This window comes from Haemaphysalis longicornis, unplaced genomic scaffold, assembly GCF_048455015.1.
Source record: "Haemaphysalis longicornis isolate Haplotype H1 unplaced genomic scaffold, Haemaphysalis longicornis Haplotype H1 scaffold_1, whole genome shotgun sequence".
Lineage (NCBI taxonomy): Eukaryota > Metazoa > Arthropoda > Arachnida > Ixodida > Ixodidae > Haemaphysalis > Haemaphysalis longicornis.
This window is the reverse complement of record NW_027526203.1, coordinates 107,821,797-107,841,449: the sequence shown is the minus strand read 5'-3', so window position 1 is coordinate 107,841,449 and position 19,653 is coordinate 107,821,797. Positions and strand designations below refer to the sequence as shown.

At 48.8% G+C, this 19,653-nt stretch overlaps 1 protein-coding gene across 1 annotated transcript; it reads left to right on the top strand.

Annotated features, from left to right (window-relative positions):
* Positions 1-497: 497 nt before the first annotated feature.
* On the top strand, positions 498-18,622 carry LOC144145692 (uncharacterized). The gene is made up of 4 exons (XM_077677406.1): positions 498-1,909; positions 2,250-2,507; positions 4,682-4,942; positions 18,339-18,622. Exons 1-4 carry the CDS (start codon positions 637-639, stop codon positions 18,620-18,622), a joined length of 2,076 nt encoding a protein of 691 aa, XP_077533532.1. The 5' UTR covers positions 498-636.
* The last annotated feature ends 1,031 nt before the right edge of the window (positions 18,623-19,653 follow it).

Sequence of the window (19,653 nt, the reverse complement as noted above, 5' to 3'; positions counted from 1 at the left end):
ATAGTGGTATGTTTAATATAAATAGTATTTACGTAATACCGTATTAGAGGTGGTAAAACATTTGCATATAGTTCAAGTTTAGGTGAGCCAGCTGCAATCCGCTGGCTCACGACCGCAGCCTGGCTAGAGTGTGCTAGAAGAGATAAGTGGGACGAGCCGCAGGCTCCGCGCCTGCTTCGTCGCGAAGCACAGTGGGTGGAAAGTTGGTGCGGCGGCGCTGCAGTCGCAGTAGATTGTGTTGTGCCGGTGCGAACTGCAAGCGGCGGAATAGATCAGAGGTCCCACAGTCGTTTTCAGTCATTTGTTTTAGAAATTTACGGCACCGCTGCTTCTGTTTACCACTCTGTGTTAACTGTTGTGATGTGATCAGCCTTTAGTTTTTAATTTTACCGTCCTCGGCATGCCCTTAGTCACGTCGCCCGCTGCGCCCTCTGTTCAATCTACAGTCGCCGCTTCAGCTGGAGCGTCCCACTCAACTCCTTCTAGTACACTCGAGCCTGGCTATGCAGCCGGCCCCAAACTGCCAAAACTCATTTTCTATTGTGCGCAATAACGAGAGCTCGCCTGCGTTCATCTCGCGCAGGGTCTTTTCCTTGTTTCTCCTTTCATTGATTAGTATCCGTGTGTGCGCCTGTCATGCATCCGATATCGGAAAAGAATAGACGCAAGTCTTACATGCACAAAGGTCGGCCGTTTGTCTTGCCGCGCTCAACGGCGTGGAGGTTGCGGCGTGTAGCGTGGTTGCCCCAACAGCCAGCATCAGGAAATGCCGAAGCTCCTTTGCCCAGGGAGCCAAGAATAGACCCTGTACCAACTGGCTGTACCGACTGCCTGCAGACCGAAGATCTGTTGGGTTCTACGTCGGCGGCTGCTGCCCCACCGTGCCATCCAGCGTGCCAAGATGAAGCCCAAACAAATGCTGGAGTGCCCAATGTGCCGCTCGCTGATGATGAACCGAGCCGTGACGAACCTCCTTTGCCCTCATTCTTTGACTCAGCCAGTGCGTTCGCTACCTGTCTTGATGAGTACGGAAACGATACGCTACCAAGTTCAACGACAACCAAGGCCATGGCCATCGTCCTCATTATGGCATTCGTTGTTGCCCACAACTTACCCTGGACCGCACTGGATGACCTGTTGCGGCTTATTGACGCCCTTTTCGGGTCAAAGCAAGCATTGCTGCCTACAAGCAAGTATCTTTTCAGAAAGTTATGGGCGGAGCACTCTGACAAGTGCGCACAGCGTCACTATTACTGTGATGCGTGTGGCGGCGTCCAGACGCCGACTGCAAGTAACGGGCTGTACTGCCATCACTGTAAAACAACAACGAGTCAGGCGCAAGCGCACTACAAGGGACGATTCTTCACAATATTCGACATCAAGGAGCAAATTCGGCACATCATATCGAAAACAAAAGACTCCCTCGGAAAAAATTTGATGGAAATAAAAAACAAACTCTTATCAAGTTCCAACGTCATCACGGACATAGTTGATGGAAAAGTTTACAGAAATCTCTGGAAGAGTGGTGCATTAAGCTTTGGGGACCTCACCATCATGTTTAACACAGATGGCAGCCCTATCTACAAGTCTTCAAATGTGTCAGTGTGGCCTATACAATTCATTGTAAATGAGCTGCCAACAGGAGAGCGATTTCAACATGCTGGTGTCGGAGGACTGTGGTTTGGGGCTCAACACCCAGACATGCTTGCTTTTCTGGACAAGTTCGTCGACTGCATCAATTCAATAGGCACGCTAACATGGCAACATGCATCTGGAACAGTACAATCCAAGGTGCATGTCATCTGCTGCTCTGTTGACTCCCCAGCCCGAGCCCTCGTCTGCAACCAAAACCAGTTTAATGGCCAATTCGGCTGTCAGTGGTGCTTGGCATTTGCTTCACGTCAGGAAGGTATGTTTTCAGTCTTGTGTACCTGCTTTATGCCTGCTGGTGCCTTATTGCACGGGAACTTGTGAAAGGCCAGAAAATAAGCACGAGCTATCAGAATCATTGTACGCTTCCATAGGGAACTCCTGCTTTTAACTGTACTGTACACAAGCTTGCAGTGTGTGTGCGCCACATTATCATACGTGTACAAGCAAAGTAACAGCACCAACAGCACGTAAAAGATTACGTATTCATTTCTTTCCCTTGCATGTTTTTTTTCTGCTTTACAAGGGCCAGGTGGAAGTCAAATAAGACAGGCTGCAGTTTTTAATGTGTCTCTGTGGAACGGTATTTTCAATTTCAGGTGCATACCGCTACCTGGGGAAAACGCCATCGACTGCACGGTCGTCCCAAGGGGTCTTGGCAAACATGAAGCTTGCTCTAAGTGAGCAGGTCCCTGTCAATGGGCTCAAGGGGCTGTCGCCACTCGTCAACTTGCCAGGCTATGACCTTGTCCGAGGTCAAGCAGTGGAATACATGCACAGTGTTCTTCTTGGCGTGTCGAGGCAGGTGGCAAGCTTTTGGTTTGATACGTCCAATTCCAACAAGACCTATTACATAGGTAACACCGTTTTCATTGCATTTGCACACAATTGCTACGGAGTGGAAAGTGTAAAAATGGGATGCTACTTCAGAAATTTTTGGCTTTGCCTTGGTTGGATATCACTGCCTTTATAATCGCAACTCTCTTGCCCAACAGTGCAAACTGAGAAATACTATATCTTGTTCTTGAATTCATATTTAGTACCGCCAGTCAACTCTTTTATGACCCCGGGAAATTTAATTGATTTTTAGGGGTCGAAGAAAACATTTTTGTATGCTAAAAAAGTTGGTTAGGCAGTAATTACAGAAACACAAAATGCAGATTATTTAACAACCTTTCCAATAACGCGAGTTTTTAGATGTTTTCATGCATCATAGTTGTGAAAAAAATATCAAAATCACACTTTTTGGCAAGTTGTCAAAGAAAACGATAAGAAAGAAGACTATAACAAACCACCAGTAGTAGAAAAAAATTAGAATATACATTTTGTTGGGAAAATTTAAAAACATGCCCTAGAAAATATGTCCTCGTGCGCAGAACAGTTTGTCAGATATTTTAAAAAAGTGAGCATGTGTGGTGCTTGTGCGATGCGGTGAAGCCCAGCCTCCATTTTAAAATGTGCAATTTCGGGTGGTTCCCTGGAAGAAATGTTCACGGTTCGACATTATCAGAGGCACCAATTTGCCCCCACATAATCTAAAAACATCTTGTCAATGACTAACTTTGCATTTATGGCCACCACAGTATTGGGACAAGCACGCTATGCAGAAAAACATTTATGAAATTGAAAACGCTACCCCTTCGTTGATGCTTCTTGACGTTCACTTTCAGTTATCGCTCAAAACATAGACGTGCGCTTTATTATGGTCTTCTGACTCACTATTGTAGCCTTGCTTGCCGGAATGAGGTGCGATGCGCTAGAATTCGTGCCCAGCAAACTTTGGCTGAGTAGCTGTTGCGCGATAAAAAAGATATGCATACGAGCCTCCTGCATATCAGTGCCACCTAACATTTCTGAAATGAAACAGTACAAAACTTATTGGAGATTCCGTCTGAATAAACAGTTCAACTAAGAAGCAACACTAGGTTTTTGATTTGATTCTAGAATTTAACTCACCGGCACAATGCAGCTGGTGATGAGGCGTGCCATATGAAAGGCTCTGGGTTAATTTTGACCACCTGGGGATCTGTAACGCGCACCGAAATCTCATACACACAAGCATTTTTGCTTATCGCCTCCATCAAAAAAGTGGCTGCCGCGGCCGGGTATCGAGCCCACTTCCTCGTACTCAGCAGTACAACGCCTTGGCCACGGAGCACCGCGGCGGGTCCAAGCAACACTAGACCTAAAGAGATACCCTCAATGGATACGAAACTGGCAGGTGAACAGCTGGCTGTGTGCAAGGCCAGTTTGAAACGTTCTTCTCATCGGAACAGATATCGGGCAACTGGGTGTTATCATTCCACTTGCATCGGAAGTTCTTATCGCAGAAATGAGGTTAGGGTTTGGTGAAATCAGGAGCAGCATGCTTTTTTTTGAGAATCAGTCGCGGACGGTCAAGGCTCCATGGCAGGTAGCCTTGAAGTTGGGTAACTGCGTAGTAGCGCCAAATGTGAATTTGGTGGTGCAGAAGCGAACCCGAAACTGTTGTAAACTGTTTATGAATGGTCCTGTGGTAAGTAGAACTACAACACAACTTAGAACGTGTGCAAAAGCAATAAAACTGCCTAAAACTGTAAAGTAGCTTTGCAAACAGGCACTGCTTGACATTTTCAGCCAATTTCTTGGATTATTACCGTCAGAATGCGAACCTGACGATTGAAAATCATCTGATTCAGCGTTCATGCCCAGATAACAAAAACCAAACGCTGATTTAGAGTAATTACAAGTGGCACGCATTCTTCGTTGGTAGCAGTGACGTGCGATGATCACGCCCCTTTTCCATACCCAGGTGATGCAAATGCGTGAAAAAACTCACATTTTTGTCGCAAAAATGGAAACGAAAGTCATTTTGAAAGGGCATTTTCTGAGCTAACTCTAAATAGCTTTACTTGTTCCAGCAACGCCTGGAATGCTATGAAAACGGGCTACTAAAGTATCGTTCAACTTGAATGATGTTGAATAGGCGCGTTAACGAAAGAAATAAATGTGTTTGTGTACAGGGAGATCTATTTGAACTAACTATTTGCAGGCTGTCCCCCAAAGCTCTCGAAGGTGGTCCAACGTCTGACAGCAATTAAACCACCTGACCTGATCACACGTTTGCCAAGGTCAATTCGGGAACGGTCCTACTGGAAAGCAACTGAGTGGAAGCACTGGCTCTTGTACTACAGCCTGCCTTGCTGCATTCAAATCCTCCCACATCAGTACTGGAGCCATTTTGCCCTCCTCGTGGCAGCAGTGTTTACACTGCTGTCTGACAAGCTGACAGCTGCTGACATTGCTTATGCTGGTATGCTTTATTCGAATTTTCTTGGATTGAAGTTTTACTTCTAAGAATTGCCAAGCATGAAAACGCATATGTGAGATTTAATTTCAGATTCTGTAATTTACAATATTTCATTCCTACTGCCTTACAGTATATCTTGACTTTTATTTCACACAGAAAGCATGCTGCAGAGCTTTGTCGCAAGGGCTGAACGGCTTTATGGACCCACCTTCATGACCTTCAATGTACATTTGTTGCTGCACCTTGGAAACAGTGTGAGGAACTTAGGACCGTTGTGGGCTCACTCAGCCTTCGTATTTGAAGGTGGTAATGGTGCCATCACGAGATGTGTAACAGCTGCGAAGGGTATCCCACGCCAAATCGTTGAACGTGTTGCGATGTCACAGCTGCTGACTGAGTATTTGATCACTAACCCACCGGAAGCACAAGTTTTGGGGCTGTGCCAGGACATGTTGGGCTACAAAAAAGTACAAAGGTCTGAGGTAGTTGACGGTGCACGAGTATTTGGTATACCTAAAGCTTCTGTAGTGCTATCTGCTGCTGAAATCAATGCCCTTGACAGGGGTTGTGATGGCTGGGTGGACGTTGTCGAGTACTTCCGCTTTGGTTACCTTGGCACAATATTTTGGAGTACACAATACACAAGGGCAGTACGGAAGGACAGCAGTGTGTTTCAATGCCAACGAGGTAACTACTTTGTTATTGACCGCATTTTCAAAGTGTCAAGACGTTGCGGAGGGGCAACACTCGTGCTACTTTGCAGAGCTTTAGTTGATATGGACAGTTCACGGAAATTTCCGGCTCATATCATGGAATGTTTTGTTTCTCTTGCACGACCTGTCACTGCAGTTTCAGTGTCATCACTTGCAAGGCCGTGTGTATTGATGAACTTTCCAGATGAAGAAATGCAGTGTGTTTCTGCAGTTCCAAACCTTGTTGAAAGGGATTAAGCCTTTTTTGTGTCTATAAATTTTAGGGGACAGGGCTAAGCACGTATTCATGACGGTATTCATGAGTTGTTGCAATTGATGTTGTAATACTTTCTAAGTTATGCTGTGTGTTATGTTGCCTTTCAGTTTCAGAACGTGAGTTGAGTCGTGTTCCCTTTGAGGAGAGCATTTTACTCAGATTTACATAATTGTGTACAAGAAGGTGCAATGTTGTTATTGATCTCGTTGCTTCTGCATCTCAAAATTGGCATTGCATGATAGCTGGAAGCCATTTTCTCTATTTTAGAAGTGACGTTCTTGTGTTCAGAATAAAACTATTGACGTGCTTTTCTTGTGTATTTTTGGTTCAACCTAATGCAAATCCCACATAATAAATGGGAATTGAATGTGCTCATTTGCGGGTTATTTTATTTAAGCAGAATAAAAAATTTGAGCAAATTTATCAATTTAGTTTTCGGCATTTCCAGCTTGAGCCATCAACACCAATTACTACTGGTCATAAAAAAAACATGTTCATATAAAATGCCAAAGAAATTTCTCAAATATTGCTTCAAGCAAACAATCGCCTTCCTCTATCAAGGCTAATTATTTCAAAGTTCTTGCGAAGTTTACAGTGCTGTGGTGTGGCTTTGGGAGATACCCTCCAGGCCCCACAATCCAGAAGCACACATGGTGAAAGAATGCAGTCATGATTCCAGGATACCAAGAAACAATCAAGAAATGCTTGTGAAGGCAGACAAGCAATTAGCCTAGTGTAAATAAAGTGAGTTACTAGGGGCTTAATATGATCCTGGGATGAGATGGCAACGGAAGTAGATAGTGGAAACTCAAAAAATGCTTATGTACAGTCGTGGAGAATTGAAAACACAAAAATGTTAACCAGAACACGTAAAATCAAAGAATTTGGTTCATGGTGCTGACAATGACAGGGTTGTATATTTAGAGCATCACGTGGCGTTCCAAATATACCACGTTTAAAAATTCTGGTGCTGTTATGGGGTAATGCAACAATGACTCAGACGGAAGTTGCGCTGCTTGTGTGCTCCCATTCACATTTGTGCGTTTGTAATTCATTTGTCCAGGACTACATTATAAGACCACTAAAATAAATGTGAACCTAAACGTGCACTTTGCGTGGTGCGCAATTATTCTTGCAGTGCCATCTTGCATTCCAGTTTTGAGATAGGTGCCAGATGCTTTGCAAGAAAAAAAATATGCTCCTAAAGTGGTGCGCTCAAAACAGTGGGAGCAGAATTGTGGCCTTCGCAGCTTATGTGCTTGGAAATTTACCTGTATCCCAGCAGGGAAGTGATTGACAACTCACGTTGGTTGACCTTCTTTAGAAGAGTTATTTCTGTTTTAAGAATAAATGTCTCTTTTATGAGCCATTTTTTGCAGCTAGGTACCAATAAGTGGCACCACATTGCAGGAACTGCGGGTAGCCGCACATCTTAAGTGAAAGTACTGACACTTCCGTGTACCATAGCATAAGCGTAGCCATTTGGTGCATCATCATGTCTTCCCCACCCCCTTTTATTTTTGAGTTTTTGACAGCACTGCTTTCGAAACCCTGTACAAAAATGCATTGTCGCTCAGCATTCCACTGACTCCGAGGTCTAGTACACAAATAACCCAGGCAGTTGAGGAGGATACAATACTAACGATGGAGTCCTAATGAAGCTTAAGCGTGCAAAAAAGAGCTCAGTACAAGTCATGTAGCATGAAATACCTAATAACTTCTAGAAGTATGAGATTGAAACGAGAATATGTAGTGTGCCACAATATTTACCTCTAAAATTTAAAACTGCAAGTGCCAACTTCTCACATCAAAAGTTATTTGTGTACGTTTATTTCTTTGCTTGTGTACTCATTTGGGGGAAATGTTGGCTTAAATTGTCTACAGTGGGATAAATAAGATTTCATTCTTCAAATTTTACTCTTCACATGAGAAGCAAACTTTCATAGCCCGCACTTGCATTGGGAATTTTATTGCGTCATATCACACATTAAAATTAAAGCACTTAATTAATCAGTCTTCTATTTCTTAATTGCAACGCTTAGGCCGGCATTGGCCTGAGCGACGGATTATCACATTGCAACTGATTTGATGAAAGCCAGTCGCTCATAATCTTCTGTTTAGCTGCCCGGCCGAGTTTCACAATTAGGTGCCCCCTGCAGTTGTCTTTCTCCCCAGTGCAGTCCGACATAGCGCGGAAGCGCCCAATATATAGCGGCCCCGTATGAGCTCAAACAAGTATGCTCTGACCCCAGTAAAGCCGCCGATCTAAACCCGTTTGCCGAACCAGTCCTGTCCGCGGTCGAGCAGGCCTGATTTGCACCTGTATACGGAGCCAAACAGGGCCCCGTTAGGCCTGTATGATCGACATACTGGGCCCCGCTAGGCCTGTATGATCGTCATACAGGGCCCCGTTAGGCCTGTATGATCGTCATACAGGGCCCCGTTAGGCCTGTATGGTCGACCATACAGGGCCCCGTTAGGCCTGTATGGTCGACATACAGGGCCCTGTTAGGCCTGTATGATCGTCATACCGGGCCCTGTTAGGCCTGTCTGATGCACAAACAGGGCCCGGTTAGACCTGTATAATTCTCAAACGGGCCTGGTTTAAACCCGTGTAACCTGTACGGCCGTCAGACTGGTCCGGTACGAACCCGTTTGATTTTGAACAGGATTTTTCAATAGGGACATGAACCCTACGCCCTCGTCAAGCCAACAAGCAAGTCCCACACGTGCCAGCCGCCGACAACAAGGTCTTCAGCCGGAGTTTGGACTGCTTCCGGATAAAGTGAAGAAAGAAGACGTCGTGACCACCACCATGATCAACGCAGTCACCATGACCATCGCTCCCAGTCCTCCCCTCGTTCCTCAGCAATCCAGGGAGCCCCCATCATTGCATGGATCACCTTCGGAGGACCCCGAAGACTGGTTGGAGCAAGTCGAACGGGTCAGGCTGTTCAATCGATGGGACGACGCAGAGACACAGAGGAGAGGCAAGTGTTCTTCCTCTTTGAGGAGGGAGGAGCTGCGTAAACGTCTCCCCACGCCGCCGCAGCCGCAAGTCACTTCCCTTACCGTTGTGATTAGGGAAGAAGTGCAGCAAGCGCTGGGAACCTCAACGACGTCAGAAGCACCCGCGAGCCGCAAGCCATGTCCTACGCGGCTGCTGTTCGCCGGCCTCGCCCAACTGCGCCCTACCGTCACGAAACTCCGTACCGTCAACCCCTGTCGCCGGCCCGACCACCTGCGGTGCAACCCCCCGCCCCAAGGATGACCGAGGTGTGGCGAACTCCCGATAATCGACCGCTGTGCTACCACTGCGGAGAGGCCGACCAAATCTACCGTCGCTGCCCCTACAAGAGGCTCAGTTTGCGAGGCTTCTCCGTCGTCGCACCACGCCCCCAACCCGGCCAGCGCCCTACTGAGATCGAAGACTACCAGTCCAACACCAACCGAGGACCAGCCCGATTCCACCGTTCACAGTTGCGCTACCCGTACCAGTCGCCAAACCGTCGCAGCATTGCTGAATTCTCACGTGGAAGGTTCCCCAGCCCACGCAGGGGAAACTAAAAGCAGCAACTTCTGGAGGTAAAGTTGCAGGACCGCGGAAAAATGAATACCCTCCAACGACGCAGCGACTCGCTGAAGACCATGACTCACGACATGCCCTCAGCCCGACGACAAGATCTAACCCTGACGTGACTTCCGAACACGACGAGAGCAAAACAGCGCGACGCGTACCCGACACGACCGAACCTGCCGCTGAGCATATGACGCAGACGACTTCGCATAGTGCCCGCCTGTCAACACGTACCAGCAGAGATACAACGCCACGACGCACCCAGAGCTCGAGGAAGGCGGGGTCCGACGTTAAGCTGTCCATCGATGGCTTTGATGTAGTCGCTCTCATAGACACGGGATCCGACTACTCAGTAATCAGCGGGTCATTCGCGTCTAAGATGAAAAAAGTTATGACCAGATGGGAACATCATACGCACAGCAGGAGGCCACCTCGTGACGCCAAGTGGAACGTGCACATCGCGCGTCACCATAGACGGCACAACGTACCCTGCGGCGTTCGTCATTCTGCCTAACTGCTCCCGCGACGTAATTCTTGGAATGGATTTTTTGATGGACAACGGTGCAATAACCGATCTGCAGACCAAGTCAATAACTTTTTCTCCCCTTCATTTCATGACGCTGGAACCGAACCCGGAACGTCGTGCTGCTGTAAGGATTGCCGATTATCATATCACCCTGCCACCCCGCGCAAGCTTGATGATCGCAGTCTACTGTGAAGATGCTGCTCCTGACGTCGATGCTTTCGTAGACAGTGATCAAAGGTTGCTTCTCAACCGTGGTGTCTCTGTCGCAGGAGGCATTACGCGCTTCAGGGAACACCAATCCCACGTTTTGGTTACTAATTTCACCGAGGAGTACCCGCATTTAAACAAGGGCGCGGCGATTGCATTCCTCGAAGAAACGCAAGAAGCAAGTGAAGTGATCTCGGTCGCCGACTTTGAACAGACACCCGTAGAAACTTTCAAGCTCCCGCAGCCCTTCGACGTGAATCCGGCGCTACCGCAAAAACAACGGAACAAATTATGGGCTTTACTGCGTCGCTATAGCGAATGTTTCTCGTCGAGAGCAAAAATACGTCAGACACCTCTAGCGAAGCACCCAATAATAACCGAAGATGGAGCCCAGCCTACCCGACAGTCACCGTACCGCGTCTCTTCCCAAGAGCGGGAAGCCATCAGGTCTCAAGTCGACGACATGCTCAGCGACAACATTATACAGCGATCGAAAAGCACCTGGGCTGCGCCGTTCGTACTGGTGAAAAAAAAGACGGCACATTAAGATTTTGCGTTGACTACCGGTGACTGAAAAAATCACCAAAAAGGACGTGTACCACCTGCCACGAATCGACGACGCCCTCGACCACCTCTGCCATGCGAAGTACTTCTCATCTCGGAACATTGCTGGCGCAAGGCGGGACAAAGACGACGAATTACACACAACTGTAGTGCACTCGTCCTTCGTCCAGCCTAGCGCCATCGTCCTAGGCGCTAGGCGCTATGCGGAATTCGTCGTCCTTGTCCCGCCTAGCGCCAGCAATGTTCCGAGTAAGGAACCAACTAGCCCCATTTCAAGCTCTGGTTCACTATACTTCTCATCGATGGACCGGAAGACCGGCTACTGACATATTGAAGTGCACGAGAGAGACCGAGAGAAGACCGCATTTATAACCCCGGACGGCCTATACGAGTTTAAGGTGACGCCGTTTGGGCTGTGCACAGCACCAGCGACGTTTCAAAGAGTCATGGACACTGTGCTAGCTGGCCTTAAGTGGCACACCTGTCTCGTATACCTCGGCGACGTTGTGGTATTCGCCCGGACTTTCGACGAACACCTTGCAAGGTTGAAGTCTGTACTCGAGGCCATTCGTACGTCGGGGTTAACGCTGAAGCCTGAAAAGTCCCGTTTCGCATACGAGGAACTCAAGTTCTTGTGCCACATCGTCAACGCCGCGGGAGTCCTACCTGACCCGGCAAAAACTTCAGCCATTGCGAATTTCCCAATGCCGAAAGACAAGAAGGGCGTGCGAAGATTTCTCGGGTTGTGCGCATACTACCGGCGCTTCGTCGCAAACTTCGCACGCATTGCAGAGCCACTCACGCGCTTGACGAAAGATAGCAGCTGGGAAAAGGACCACGAAAAAGCATTCGGCGAGCTGCGAAAACGCTTGCAAAGCCCACCCATGCTCGCTCATTTCGACAAAAACGCTGAAACGGAAATGCACACGGACGCCAGTGATATAGGCTTGGGTGCCGTCCTTGTCCAAAAGCAAAGCGGTTGCGAAAAGGTAATCGCCTATGCCAACCGTGGTCTGTCGAAACAGGAGAAAAACTACTCTGCCTCTGAGAAAGAGTGTCTGGCTATTATATGGGCGATTTCAAAATTTCGCCCATACGTGTATGGAAGACCATTCAAGGTTGTGACAGACCACCACGCGCTGTGTTGGCTCGCCATTTTTGAAGGACCCCTCCGGCCGCCTTTGGCGGTGAAGCTTACCCCTGCAGGAGTTCGACGTTACAGTCGTCTATAAATGCGGCAGAAAACACTCCGACGCCGACTGCCTGCCCCGCGCCCCCGTCGACCCACCATCACAAGACTGACGAAGACAGCGCGTTCTTCGGAATCATGACGGAGAGCGACCTAGCCGCCCAGCAGCGTGCCGACCCCAACTTACGCGTCATAATCGACTACCTCGAGGGATGCAACGTTGCCGTTCCTAGGACCTTCAAACGCAGCGTACCAGCATTCAGCATGAGAAACTCCGTCCTCGTGAAGAAGAATTTCAGCCCTGGAACAAGAGCGAATAACCTTCTTGTCACCCCCGCCGACCTTCGTGACGAAATTTTGGAAGCGTGCCACGATGACCCATCATCCAGACATCTCGGCACAGCTCGCCCTATTGGAAAAATCAAGGCGAGGTACTACTGGCCCGGCCTTACCTCTGACGTCACCCGCTACGTCTGGAGCTGCCGTGACTGCCAGCGACGATAAACGCCGCCGATGAGACAGGCCGGACGTTTGCAGCCAATCACCGTCCCATCGAGGCCCTTCCAACAGATTGGAATGCAGCTTGTGGGCCCGTTCCCTACATCCCGATCCGAGAACAAGTGGATTGTTGGAGCGACAGACTACATGACGCGCTACGAAGAGACGGCCGCTCTTTCGAGGGGGACTGCACAAGAAGTCGCGAAGTTCTTTATTAGCCAAGTTGTGCTGCGACATGGAGCCCCTGAAGTCCTAATCACGGACCACGGAACGGCCTTCACTGCGGAGCTGATGCAAGGAATCTTACGCTTCAGCAACACGGATCACCGAAGAACGACGGCGTACCACCCCCAAACGAAGGGACTAACGGAAAGTCTGAACAAGACGATCATGGATATGCTGTCTATGTACGTCGACATTGAACATGAGACTTGGGACGAAGTCTTCCCGTATGTCACGTTTGCGTACAACACAGCGACCCAGGAGACTACGCAGATGACACCGTTCGACCTTGTCTACGGAAGACGGCCGAATTCGATGCTCGACGCCATGCTTCCGCATGTAGAAGACGACAACCTCAACGCCGACGGCCAAGATTACCTTCAACGTGCGGAGGAGGCCTGCCAGCTCGCTCGAGTTCGTGTAACGGACCAGCAGCTGGTGGATGCCGGCCGCTACAACCTCCGACGCCGAGACGCCGAGCACCAACAAGGGGATCGTGTGTTGGTTTGGACTCCCATCCGACGACGCGGACTCAGTGAGAAGCTTCTGTGACGGTATTTCGGACCCTACCAGATTCTACGACGTGTTGCCAATTAACCTACGAAGTGATCCCCAATGGTGATTCCGGCACATCACGACGATGCACACGACCCGTAGTCGTCCACGTGGTTCGCCTCAAACCGTACTAAGCAAGATGACGGACTTTTTTTTAGCGTTTTGTTGTTGCTGTTTGTTCGGACTTGTTTTATTTTAGCATCGGGTCGATGCACTCTGAGAAGGGGGGGTAGCTCCGCGAACCATGTACGGGTTTATTTATTGTTTGTTTTTAATGCACGGCCGCGGCCGACTCTGCTGTCTGTGTCCCATGGGAAGCGCGTGTTCCATTCTTTATTTTTATGCCGCACGGGCTATCTAATTCAGATAAGCAGACTGTTTCGCCCTAACGTCACTAGCCCAGAATAATCTTCTGTGATCTACAATGTTCTGGATGTGAATCGACTGCTCCAGACACCCTCGCGCCGAAAGATAAAAGCCTGCAGAGCAGACGCCACGGTATTCGGTTCGACGACACTCGCCTGCGCGAGTCACTTTGTTGACCGCTGCTTCGCCGCCTCTGTATTCTTTTGAGTTGTTAGGGGAGCACATGTTCGCTCCAATAAACTTGTTTCTCCTGCAAGACAACTGCGTCGTCCTTAACTCTGTGACAATATTTTAGGTCCCAGGGGCACTCACGCCCTGCAATCTACCTGGATGACATTTTTTTCTCGTGCAATTCACAAAAAAATAAACATAACATGTATAAACACAAATATATAATTATTACTAACAATTTATGTAAGCTTTCCACCCGCGTACCCCCTTAAAAATTCCTTCTAATCAACGTTTCCCCTTATAATAACTTCGGTGTTCAATTCTCTAACAACCTTTTATGTCAGGCTGATGTTCATTGCATACCATGTGACATAATCGCACTCTTCGCTGTTTGTCAAAATTTCCCCATAGCTTCCTTTAACCCAAAGCATATTCTCAACAAAACATTGCTGCGGCCAAAACCTGAACAGCATCATCGATATCAACAACAGCCCACTAAATTTACTGCAGGACGAAGGCCTCTCCCATCGACCTCCAACCGCTTTTGTCCTGCACCGCTCGTGTCCATTCTTTGCCTCAGAAATTCTCCATTGCGTCCCTCCCCCGACAAATTCGCATTCCTCTTTTTTTAGACCCACGTCTCGGTGTTCACTCTGTCACCATGGTAGTCCACCGATTGTCGTTTCCCCTAAGAACGTGGCCAGCCCAAGTTCACTTCTTTTTCTTCATTTGAACTATCATATCTTCTACTCTAGTTTGTTCTCTGATATAGCTAGCTCGTTTCCTGTCTCTAAGTGGTACTCCGGTCATTATCCATTCTTTTGCCTGTTGATCCAGTCTAACTTTGCTTTCAAGTTGATTCGTAAGGCGCCAAGTTTCCGCAGCGCCATATGTCATTACCGGCAGGACCCATTGCTTGTATATTCTCCTTTTCAGCGATAGAGGTAGCTCACTTTTCTTTATCTGGGAGCGTTTGCCGAATGCACACCATCCCATACCAATGGTGGGCCTGATTTCCCTCGGGATCAGCACAGATGACCTGACTGGGGTAGTTATAATCTTCTAGTTTCTCCAGAGTTTCCCTATTTATGCTGAACAGGGCACTTTCGCATGTTTGTTTTATTATTATTAAGTTCGTCATATTTATGTTTCGTCTATTTAGTTCATCATATTAGCCCGCTCATAGACAACATTGCAGGCATTCAAAAAGTCTGGGCGGGTTTTATTTTTCCCAATTATTATCGATCTCCCAGTCTCACATCGACGGGGGCTAATCTCAACTCCTGCAGCCTTTAATCACAACGCGACAAGTTACCTGCCTCTTTCGATCACACACGCTCACACTAATAGAGCCTTCTCTGATTCGCAATGTTAGGTACATATCATTACGCAGTGGGGCCCAAGCAAAGTTAGCATTCATTTCTTCCACATGAATAGCAGTTTCAAGTTTCTTCTTTCAAACATACACCGACTGGACCCAGCTTCCCGCATCGATCACTTCGATCACAGACGCAGCCTTCAAAGCAACAATTAGTAATGACTGATTGTTTTCACTCAAGCCTGCCTTTATTACTGTATATTTCTCATTTGGTGGCCTACCCTTCTCTCTAATGAGAAATGTGTTCAAAGCAAATCGTAATGTATGGAATGACATGGTAAGCGTAAACAATCTGTTTGACTCATGTTTAATGCGCGACAATCTGCTGCACCCGCACGTGTAGCAGAGGGAAAAGAATGACGCGTTCCTTCCACACGCCTCGCGCATGCACCTGACCTCATGCGCTGGGCAAGCATTCCATCGAACATGGTGTCAGAAGCGGGATGTGCTGGCCGGTGCTCTCCGCCTGAAGGACACGTCAGCACACAAAACCACCCGCCGTCCTGAAGCCGCAGCTAGCCTGCTGGTTCGGCCGCTTCTGCCTCGTCTACGGACCTTATATCGACTAGCGACCAGCCTGTGACCTTCTCGGGCGACTCATCATTAATGGCCAAAAAAAACGGCGGCGCTGTCTCGTTCCAGATGGCGGCACCTGACCCGTTCACCTTCTCCTCACCGTCAGACTGGGCCTAATGGAAGAAACGCTTTCTCCGCCACCGGGATGCTTCAGGGCTAAGCGATCGACCGAAAAATGCGAGGTGGGCGCACTGGTCTATTTCATTGGACCCCAGGCAGAAGACATCTTTAACATATTCAAGTATGCCCCTGACGAGCAGAATAACTTCAACGCTGTGCTTAAGGGCTTCGAGGACTACTTCATCCCTCGCTGAAACATGATCTACGAGCGGGCCAAATTGGACACTCGAGTCCACATTGATGATGAGTGCGTAGAAAATTTCGCCCCAGCCCTGCACGCACGAGCAGAGACTTGTAACTATGTGGAACTCCGCGAAGGGTTAATCCGTAACAGACTAGTCGTGGGCCTCAAGAACCCAAACTGTCGCGAACTCTGCAGCTTGACCCCAGGTTAGACCTCATGACAGCTTTAACCATCGCTCGTCAGAATGATGGAGTCCAACAGCAGCAGGCAGAACTCCTTTCGGTCACTCCAAAAGAAACAGTCTAAAGATGCTCTAAAACACGACGTAATAGACCTGCTAAAGACTCCGCTGGAGGGCCACCTCAAACCGCACTCCACACGAGACGCTCACACAAAAAGGTCCCATTATGTGGCTGGTGCGCCAAGGAACGTCACGCGAGGGCCACATGTCCTGCTAAACACTGCATCTTCCAGAAATGCACGAAAAAGGGCCATTTATCAACCGTTTGCCGCTAATCAGACGCTCTACAAAACATCGAGCAGGAGCCAGATTTCCTGGTCCTCACGGTGACGATGGCTTTATTCAGGTGGGAGGTCTCTCCTCTCGTCGAGTCCCAGACACTAGTCCTCAAAATCGACACGGGAGCGGGCGAAACTGTTATCCCGGAGCGACAATTTTGACAGCTCTTCAAGCACGGCCCTCTCAATCCCGCCGTCCGGAGGCTTCAGGGTTAGGATGGAAAGACTGCGCATCTCAGGACTAGCAAGACTTCATTTCTAACTCAACAGCCAAGAAAGCGTGGAAAGCGTCTGCATCCTACCTGGTCTACGCACAGCCCTATTTGGAAAACCAGCCACCACCAACGTTGGTTTGTTCCCGTTGGTTAAGAGTACTTTGTACTTAAACGTCACACGAGACTTTCCTGACTTCTTCCAAGGGCTCGGAAAGCTGCAACAGGAGTATGACATCGTCCTCCAACCCGACGACACTCCCTTTGCTCTGACGTCCCCACAACGGGTACTACTTCCTCTCTGCGAGAAGACCAGGGCAGAGCTTCAGCGAATGCAGAAAGTTGGCGTTATTGCTCCTGTCACACAACCCACACCATGGTGCGCACCAGTGGTCATCGTACGTAAGCCGTCGGGGACACTCCGCATTTGTGTAGACAGGCCGCACAGGAGAATGCATTTGGCAAATTGAAGACGCTACTCTCATCAAGCCCACTTCTATCCGTATGCATCAACGACAGAGTGACGAAGATCACAGCGGATGCGTAATCCGACGGGCTCGATGCCGTCTTGCGCTAAAAGAAAAAGAACGGCCACTTCGCTGTAATCGCCTACGCCTCTCGAGTACTGACTGAAACGGAACGTCGATACGCCCAGACTGAAAAGGAAGGACTCGCTCTCGCCTGGGCATGCGAGAAGTTCCATGACTACGTCTTCAGCGTGACGTTTTGCCTTGGGACAGATCAAAACCCCTTGCACCGCTTTTCGGCTCAAAGCCCCTCGGCGACTTGACGCCTCATCTATAGAGGAGGTGGATGCGCTTAATGCGTTACGCATGCGAGGTCATTTACGCCCCAGGCAAAGAACAGACCGCAGAAGATGCCCTATCAAGATCTACCGTAAACCACAACGAGACGAATGAGCTCGAGAGAGAGATCGAGGGACACGTGGGTTAGCTGTTATCGATGCTCCCAGTTTCACCTCCCTCCTCAAAGGTATTAAAAAGGAGCAACAATGCGAGGAACTTTGCCGCCTTCTCCGTCTCGACCCCCAGCCAAACCTAAAGAAATTCTGGTTGCATAAAGACAGCGCCACAAACTTCGATGACGTCCTGATGCATGGCTTTAGGATATTCGTGCCCAAAAAGCGACAAGAGCCAGCTCTCCGAATATTGCACGAAGGCCATTTCGGCATCGACAAGTGCCGTGCTAGAGCAAGAACTGTTGTCTGGTGGCCTACAATTGACACTGACATCGAGAATCTGGTAAAGTCCTGCGGGATCTGCCTCCAGCACAAGCCCAGCCGGAAAATGCCGCTGCAGCCGACAGAATTTTCCGAATGGCCTTGGCAGCAAGTCGGCATGGCCATCTTCATCATTGGAGGAGCATGGTGGCTAATCGTTACCGACTACTACTCGAGGTACCCGAGTTTTCGGAACTCACGAGCCTGACTGGGAAGGCAGTAGTATATCACTTCACGTCATTTTTTTTCAAGGCATGGTATCCCCGAATGAGTCGTCACTGACAACGGCGCACAATTTTCAAAGGGACCTGACTCGCCGTTCGCAGCCTTCACAAAAGAATGCGGCTTTAAACATGTCACACTGAGTCCTCGGTACAGTCACATCAACGGGCTCACGGGAGCAGCCGCAAAAGTTATCAAGGGCTCCCTCGAGAACACGGGCAATGCCTACACAACGCTGTTGGCGTACAGGACGATCCCGTACAAGAACGGCTACTCTCCCGCTGAACTCGTAATGGGTAGACGATTTCCGCACTACTTTGCCAGTTTCTGCGGACGGCCTAGTCTCCTGCCTCCCGGACAGAGACAAGCTGAGGACATACCAGGCTGACAGCAGGAGGAAGCAACAGCGTCACTTCAACAAACCTTTCAGATTTGGACCCTGATGCTGACGACTGGATCGTGGATCTTGAAAAATTCGGCACGGTTCAAGGGCATTTTAAGGAACCGAGGTCTTACTGGGTGTACACGGATTATGGATCGGTTCGCCACAACACCACTCATCTGGTCGCAATAACTCAGCCGGCCAACGAGTCGCAGCAACAAGAGACAGTCCCGCGGAACCCATTCTGCACATGCAGTGACCATCCTCCCAGCAAGAGTGGCCGGTGCATAATTCCGCCGTCGCAGTTTGAACAGCGGCCTTCCTAGGAACGGGAGGATGTGGAACTATCTGCTGCACCCGAACATGTAGCAGAGTGAAGAGAATAATGCGCTCTTCCCACGCGCCTCCCGCCATGCACCTGACGTCACGCGCGCGTCGCTGCGCAAGCCTTCCATCCAACATTTAAAAGCTCATTCCCTTGCTCACATGTTTCTCGGGAAAAGTGATGCATTAAGCCAGCAGCGTTGGCAAGCCCACACCGTACGGTGAGAACAATTCATAGCCGGCAGTTGCTGGACGTCGTTCGACGCGTACAATCCCTCGGATATGTTGTGATTCTTACTACCATAATGCTGCACGTACGAGGTTTTCTTTCGTCATTTCTAATTTCGGAGGAGCCGTTCCCATGTTAAGTTTGTTGTTTTGCATCACGTTGAAAACACCATTTGCGTAATTCCTTAGTTATAGTCACCCACATAATTTGTTAGTGGTTTAATGTTGCCCTCGAATTTAGAATTATTTAAATCTGCATGGCCACAATGTGTTCTGCCTACCCATGTACAATTACGTGCGCTGATGTACTTCTCATACGGAATGTGCCGTTTATTTGAATTACAGGGTCATGTTGTCTGTTATGAATATATACGTAAACATCACTTGCCACCGACTTCATGGTTACATTAGGGTGCTCGTGTTTTAGGTGCTTTTATCTAGCCATTTGCCATCCTTTTTATGTATTGATTTTGGCAGAAAATTAC